The sequence below is a fragment of the Camellia sinensis genome, chromosome 9, assembly GCF_055761805.1.
Source record: "Camellia sinensis isolate YWXY chromosome 9, ASM5576180v1, whole genome shotgun sequence".
NCBI lineage: Eukaryota > Viridiplantae > Streptophyta > Magnoliopsida > Ericales > Theaceae > Camellia > Camellia sinensis.
This window is the reverse complement of record NC_138969.1, coordinates 8,649,152-8,657,535: the sequence shown is the minus strand read 5'-3', so window position 1 is coordinate 8,657,535 and position 8,384 is coordinate 8,649,152. Positions and strand designations below refer to the sequence as shown.

The 8,384-nt window shown below is 32.0% G+C and overlaps 1 protein-coding gene across 2 annotated transcripts; it reads right to left on the bottom strand.

The window, feature by feature from the left end:
- Positions 1 to 1,187: 1,187 nt before the first annotated feature.
- LOC114285000 (pentatricopeptide repeat-containing protein At2g20540) lies at positions 1,188 to 7,743 on the bottom strand. Of its 2 annotated transcripts, none has more exons than XM_082886067.1 (4): positions 6,297 to 7,743; positions 5,372 to 5,408; positions 3,842 to 3,986; positions 1,188 to 1,629 (listed from the first exon to the last, which is right to left on the bottom strand). In XM_082886067.1, exon 1 carries the CDS (start codon positions 7,663 to 7,665, stop codon positions 6,316 to 6,318), a length of 1,350 nt encoding a protein of 449 aa, XP_082742193.1. In that variant the 5' UTR covers positions 7,666 to 7,743; the 3' UTR covers positions 1,188 to 1,629; positions 3,842 to 3,986; positions 5,372 to 5,408; positions 6,297 to 6,315. The 2 variants fall into 2 exon arrangements, with proteins under 2 accessions (XP_082742193.1, XP_028083775.2); XM_028227974.2 differs by having other exon boundaries at positions 6,215 to 7,742.
- Between the last annotated feature and the right edge of the window lie 641 nt (positions 7,744 to 8,384).

Genomic DNA, 8,384 nt, shown 5'->3' with positions numbered 1-8,384 from the left:
GTTTAAATCGCATAACACAGAGCCCATTTTTATCAGTAATTCGTTAGTTATATGAATGAAAAATGGATGTTATCACCTGTTTTTTTACTAAAATATATATTTATCTTTGATTGTTTTAGTGTCCCTCTAACCTCACTAAAAGAAAAGTTAATATAATTAAAGAAACAAAAATGCTTTGATCCCAAACATAACTATCTAGAATTTTTGGGTAGTATGTTGTGTCATGAAAATTAAATACATGTGGTGTAGAGTCCACATATGAAATGATGAATCTGAGTCATAAATATGATATTTTAAGTAATTTTTGAGTTTTTAAATATGAAATTATAGCATTACTGATATTAAAAGTGTAAAATTAACCATATATATATTTCAAATATCAGGGAGATGAATTACCCTTAGTCATTTTTTATAGATACTTTCCCACTTGAGTTAAATTTCCTCCCATTGGGAGCTATCCAAATTTTCATAAGCATTATTATTATTATTGTTGTTGTTATTATTTTTTACTTTAAAAATCCTTCAATCCTACATACCAATAATTATTGGAAAGTGATATTAGGCCTGTGGAGCCCATTATCTGTTTAATTTTGATGATATAAATCTTTTATTTTATATGATTTGATATGTAGATAATCTATATAAAAACTAGTGATAACGCGGCACCTCTTCGTTGGTGCAAAGGAACACAACTCTATTAAAATTGTTTTTTCATAACTATCACAATTATTACTAATTTCCTAGTTGAATTCTTGACACAAGGTGAAAATATTGATTTGAATTGTAGCAAATCATACACTTAATTCTAATATGGGAGTTAAACATAACCAAATATATATATATATATATTATATAGAATTCTTTTTGGAAAGAAACCAGAAATCAAAGAACAAAAACTATTATGCTGTGTTTGGTTGGGGTTTTTGGGGTGGGATTTGGAAAAGGAATGAGAAATGTAATCCTATTTATATTTGGTTATAATAAAAAATATATGGGAAAAGAAATGGAGTGAGAAATAAATAAAGAAATAGGAGACCTTTTAGGATATCAATTCTATTTTATAACCAACACAACCAAACATAGTTGGGATTTGGAATTCTATTAATTCTTTCTCCTTTTCCTTTCATTTCCATTTCTCTTTCCATTTCCTTTCCCAAATCCTCCAACCAAACACAGCGTTAGATTAACAAATAATCTAATTCGAAACTTTTCAAATAAAAAAAAAATAACACAAAAAATAACAATACAAAAAAATGAGATAAGCAGGACCAAGAAAATTTTCTTGGGAGGATAGAAAAAGCAAAACAATAAAAATAAAACAAGCACAAGAAAATAGGGTGCACCTAGGAACTACCATTGAGTGTTGTTGATGGAGCATATAAATTTTTACAAAACCAACTCCAAAGATTCTCAACATGGACATATATAAGTTAAAATAGCTTCCCTCCAAACATTTCTTCAACATTTCCTCCCAGCATCCAAAGAAAGCAAAATAATTTCCCATTGGTAGCAGCACTTATTTATACACCAACAGTAATTGAGCCAATGAACAGAGAGGCAGAGCAAGCTGAATAACCTAAAATAGACATAACAAACATGGTGTACCTTGCCTCGCCTTTCCATGGGCAGCTACCTCGCAAACATAAAATAAACTCCCAAAAAAGTTAAACAAAGTAAAACTTCAGATACAATTATGCTTTCTTGGCTAATGTGAGGTTCTGAATTTAAAGAAATCAATCAAATACAAAATGGAAAAACAAAAAAAAGAAAACTATTGCAGAAACTGGAAAATAGATTTGAAAGCCGCTGTATACAGAGCAACTAAGGCTCTTTATTTTATTTTTTTTTTGATAAATAAAAACTAAGGCTCTTTATTTTCCAAGTGCAAAGAATACAAATAAAGGATATATAGTAAGATTTTGTAAAGAGAGTAAAAAATATAACTCCACTTCAATCTCTAAAATGTTAATCATGTGTAAATATGTCAGTCGCAAGTGCTCAATTGTATTTAAGGGGAAATCATAAAAAATGGTTAGAGGTATATTTTATTACTCTAAAGACAACACATATTAAATAGACTATCTAAAACTTGGATCTCTTGTTGAAGCAATTAATTTAGTCAGAGGCAGGGAAAATCTATTGATAAACTTCACAACCAATACCACTCCACTTCAGGTAAACACATGAAAGGTAAAGTACCCAAATCAGTTCGCAAAATACCAATCTTTGCAAAGAATGAAATGAAACCACCTTTTTTCATTTTCATAGACCTCAAACTGGTAAAAGCTTAGCGAAAAACTTGTTATTGACCCTCAAACTCAGCACTAAAACCGTTGGGGAAATTAGAAGCCAACAGTTGCCAAATCTATGCAAACATAGGCTTAAAGCAAAGAAATACAAATCCATGAAAGTAGAAGATACCAAAATAGCAAACGGAAGAGACAAATAGACAACATGGTAAAGGTCAACCGTAAGTGGGGGGAAAAAAAAGACAAATAGACAACATGGAAGTAAACAACACCCAAAAAGGACAAAGACTACAAACTTTCTGAGAGCTAACTCATGCTCAAAAGCAGAGATAAACTGCTAGTTCTAAAAGCCAGCTCCTAAATTTGAGAACCACTTTTCAAACACACAACCTGTCATCATTGAATGAAATTTGGAAGACGTGTTCTATAAGGGCAAGCAAAAAGTAGCAGCAGTTTTTTAAATTTAACATCTGAATTGAAAAAGACGAATGTGAAGAAAATTGAGTAGCACCAATGACACCAAACAAAAGAAGAAATACCAAGGGTTTTGATGCATTATAAAACCTACAGATATATATAGAACCAGCACCTTTCAGTTTCTTTGTTGCAGATATGTACAAATTACAAACAAAGAATACATATATTTTTAAAAATATTAAAAACGCAAAAGCAGAGAAAAATCAAGAACAAGAATGAAAAAGAAATGTGCAATTAAAAGTAAAAGAACTAAAAATACCAAGTTCATGAATGATTTGCAACATTGTCGTAATCTATACCCTTATATTGCCTTTTTCTTTTGATGAGTAGCTTCTAGTTTCTAACTCTAATATTCTTTTCTTTCAAATACCTTAATAAAATGGACTGAAATCTAGCTATGCTCCCTTCTGTTTTATAGTATTATATTACCTAACATTATAATGCATGGACTTCGTTAATTTCAATTCGGAAATAATATTCAGCTTCTTTATGTAGTTTCTTTTCTTTTTGAGTATCAACATAAAAAATTCACTTGGCTACTTTTTCTTAAAAGGGTTCGTGATCCTTTGTCGTGTAAATATAGACAAACCTACAAATTTTAAATTTTCATAATGACTATTTTATTCCTACCAATACCTGACCGTTAGACAATAAAAATGAAAAGAAAAGAATATTAAGAAACACTTGTAAATCAATGACGTGAAGAAGTGCCAAGAGTGGGAAAAAATAATACCCTCATGCAAAATTTAATTTAATGACATCAGAGTAGAAAAACTCCAGGGCACATTTAACCTTATCTGAGAATTTATATAGTCAAGTCAAAATCAAATTCATCCACTGTTTCACTTTCACCATAATCAAATGTGGATCTAGATCTTATCCCAATTATTACAATTTTGTTCTGGTTTTTTCACTTTCTTCAACTATATAAGCATTGCAAGAGCTTAAAGAGTATTCAAGTCAAAAACATTTCACCATTTATGTCTTTTCTGAAGGAACAAAGCAGATCACATTAATTGAAGAAACACAGGAAACAAACAACAAGAATTTGTATCACTAACTAAGACATACATGAAACTGAACAAAGAAAAGAAAATAAAAAAAGAGAGACCAACCTGTAACTTTAAGGCCATGTCATGTCGAGAGAATTGGTTTTGCTCTGCTGTTGGTTTTCATTTGAATAATTGAAAGAAGCGAAATCATTCCCATCATAAAACTTTGTTCCAACACCGAATTCTTGTTCTTCTCCTTCTGGGTGTCCTATACATTAACATATTAATCAAAACTTTGATCTTTCTTCAAAATCATTCATGAGACCTATGAGGGGGGAAAAAAAAATTATAATAATGATGAGTAAAATATGAGACAATATTTGCCAATGTTAATTCCCTTTGTACAAAATCCGTACTTGGCTAAAAAATGTAGCAGCAGCAATATATATTATCTTGTCAAACAATCATTCATTTATAAAAATGTTTTACAACAGCACCGGTAGCACATCACTTTATGGAGGATGCCTTTAACATGAAAGCTAAGCAAACAAAGCTCAACTCTTTCTAAAACACGTTACGAAGACATAACACACAAATATTACTTAATAGTTAAATCCAATATGATAAAATCTCAATCAAAAAAGCATAACAATAGCTTCAAAATTCTAGCCAAAATTCTGATACAAGATATATGAAATGCACAATTTTTGTCTACGTGTTAAGTTGAAGATGATTCAACATTAATGCTCAATTTTCTAAGTACAAGAGTGTTTTTTCCCCCTTATTCTGTAGTACAAAGCTAAGATGAGCAAATGTACAAGTTCCAAAGATTTCACCAAATTGAAAGGATATCACACAGATGTGGTAATCTTTTCTCCATGCATTTTTTGTGCCTTTGTTTTCATTGAATACTCTACAACATTCCTAAAAGTTCTACAAAAGGGATACTCTTAAAAATGTAGAAACTAATAAATTTTAATTATATCTTCATTTTCATTCAAGCAAATAGCATAAAATAACTACTACAATTAGAGTAACACAAAACTTTAAAAAGAAAAAAAAAAAAAATCAAATCAAGACAATGAAAGACATGAAAAGAAGAAAGTATGGCATTCATTGAAAGCCAGATTTCACCGTTAGTTCACATAGCTAGACAACGATATTGCAGTTGGACCTGATCATTTCGTCTTCAGATGCGATACTCTAAAAATCCCTTTTCAAGTTGAGTACATTAAAAAAAAGAAATTATGATTTTAGTCATTGCAATTTATCTATTAGTACAAAAGTACACAATGAAATAGAAAATTTCACAACAATCAACATTACAAAAACTCAACTATTTCTTGCAAGATTAGTAGATATCTGTCGAAATTGAGTGGCAATATAGTAGGATATCACATGATTCAGAGTTACATATTATGTTCCAATTTTACTACCACAAAACCAAAGAAAATAGGAAATGAAATTTGTAAATTATGCAACCTCTTATTCCCATTTATACTTTTTTTAAAAAAATTACAAAAACATCAGCACATCTTTATCATAAATATCTTACTGCAACAATTGCATCAACAAAGTAACCATGCACTTGCAGAGTTATTAATAAAACAAGCGCATCACAAAAGAACCATGCACCTTAAGAGTTATTACTACCTGCTAATGGAGAGTCTACCACCATCAAGCATCACCCCTAGATGACCACATCAACAAAAAGAGAGGATAGAAAAAATTGGATTAGATGATCAATAAACAAAATATTAGGGATGAAAAAAACCAAAAAAAGAATTTGGTCTTTGTCTCTGCTTGTAATGCTCACCTTTGAATTCATTCTCCCCAATTAAGCCTCACCTTAACCAAATCGGACATATGAAACTCAAACAATGCTGAATAAGTTCAGTGAATATGACAGAAAAAGGGTTTGATTTCTAGCATTATTGCTTTGAATTTTGGCTTGATCTATTTTTTGAAAAAAAAAAAAAGGAAAAAAATTTATTGTACGCTTTATTTTTTTGGGGCCTATGTACAAATAATCTATGAAGTTTTAAGCACATAGCTCCCTATAATTTTTGAATTAAGAAATATCATTATGGCTCACCTAAATTGAAGCCATCACAGCCAGTGATAGTGATATTTTGTTTTAAAAAAAGAAAAAGCAAAAAAAAACGAGAGATTAAAAATACATTTACCATAGAGAACATGATAATTCACAACTTTTAAATGCCTATAATCTGAATTTTCTTTCCAATCTCCTCTTGTTCAAATAAATAATCATTAAGAATTGGGATGTTGAAAAATTCCCCTTCTCATGCAAAAGGGTTGTACTTTGTTTCAACTGAATCATCCGTATGATAGGCAAAACACAACACCAAACCAAACACCTTGGGAGCTCAAATCATTAATATTGTTGTTGATTATCTCCACATAAAAGTTCATGAGTTGCCCAAGAAGACAAAACAACAATTTCTATGAATGCTAATCTAATCTAAGAGGTCTTACTCTATATCCCGTCCTGGGAAGCATTGCTCTTTTCATTTCAAATTCAACAATACAATCGATACCAATTGATTGGTTTGCACACCTTTGTTATTACTATTTGTCTATCCTGCTCCACTTCTGATGAAACTTGATCCCCTTGCCTTCCTGACATTTTGGTTCACCATTAATTTTCTCACTCTTTCCGCATCATCCCACTTATTGCTCAAAACATACAAATCTGAAACAAGAGTATAAACCCCTCCATCATTCTCCGGCTTTACCATCTCCGTAACCCGATCAACCACTCTCTCAAACATCTCAAACTTCTTATGCACCTTACACGCAGACAAGAAGGAACACCAAACAAAAACATTGGGTTCAAGTCTCATTGTCTTAATAACCTCATACGCTTCCCCCAAAAGCCCGGCCTTCCCAAACATGTCAACCACACAACCATAATGCTGAATTGTGGGCGCCAACCCGCATTCTTCAATCATTCTAAAATATCTGCGGCCATCCTCAACCAACCCTGCTTGTGCACAGGCACTAAGAACTCCGGTGAATGTCAATTCGTTTGGTCTAACACCAACTTCTTTCATCATCTCAAACATAGACAATGCTTCTTTGCCATAGCCGTGCTGGGCAGACCCACAAATTATGACAGTCCAAGACTTCACATTTCTGTCTTGCATCATATCAAAGACCCGACTAGCGTTCTTTAAGAATCCACACTTGGCATACATGTCAACCAAAACCGTACCAAGTTCCACATTCAATACCCAACCATTCTTCGCAATAAATCCATGAATTGATTTCCCAAGCAGCAATCCTATAGAACCCATGTGGGCACACCCTACTAAAACCGATCCCAAAGTCACTTGGTCAGGTTTTAACTGCTCAACCATCAACATTTCGTGAAAGAGCGTTAACCCATTTCCCCAATGGCCATTATTCACGTAACACGCGATCATGGCAGACCATGAGGCAACATCCCTCAAAGGCATTCTATCAAACACGCCCCAGGCCTTTTCAACATCTCCCGACTTTGAATAGCCCGTAATCATCGTATTCCACGTGACGGTGTTTCTCCCAGGCATTTCATCGAACAGGTCACAGGCATCGCGAAACGAAGCAACAACATACGCATGGAGGAGGGAAGTGGCGACGTAGACGTGGGAATTGAAGCCGAGTTTGAGGAGATGGGCATGGAGATGATTGATGAGAGGAAGGTTGTGCAAATGGGTACAAGATTTTAGAGTGAAGAGTATGGAGAAGCTGTCGAAAGGTATAGAGTGGCGTTGCATTTGACAGAAAAGTTGCAGAGCTTTGTTGGGTGAAGAAGCATTTTTAATGGCAAAAGACCATGAGTTAAAGCTTCTAACAAACCAAATGGTTGTGGGTTTTAGTGAGTGAGAGAGAAACAGTCGCATAGCTTTGTTTCCATTAGACACAGCAAAGCAACCCACTATCATGTATAAGATTGTGGTGTAAATATATATTAATTAATGTATTAATATATATTATAATATTATTATTAATTTTATTCATTACCCACATTATGGCCTCGTTTGGGAACAGGCTAATTTAGTAACTTTTTGGCTATTTGGCTAAAAAGGTAAATAAAAAAAACTTGTATGTTTGGGATGAATTTTTGGCTAATTACGAAAAGATGTGCAAAAAGTAGAGAGAAAAGAGAATCTTTGACTTTTTGGTATGGGTTGTTGGCTTTTTGGCTAATTTAGTAACTTTTTGACTAATTGGCTAAAATAGCCTCTTGCCAAACGAGGCCTATAAATACTTAAAATTTTTAAAATTATACTATTTCATCTTTTAATATACTAATTAATATATCAATTGATATATATAATATTATTTATATATGATGCATTAGATTTGAAGGCAAATGAGTTCGAAAGTGGGTGTTTGGGTTTGCTTATTTTTTGTTTTGTTTTGTTTGTTTTTTTTTTTTTCTGAGCTTTTTTTAAAAAAAATTCAACAAATTTTAGATTTTATGAATTGGAAAATTAATTTTTTTGAAAAAACACTCTCAAAAAAATTTGAGGAAAAACAAAAATGAGTCAAAATTGTTGTTTTGGCTTATTTTAATTTTTTTTACTTTTTAAAATTCATCTACGCAATATGGATAGAAAAAAGAAAAAAAAAAAGTCGCTTAAAGTAAAATAAAAAATTT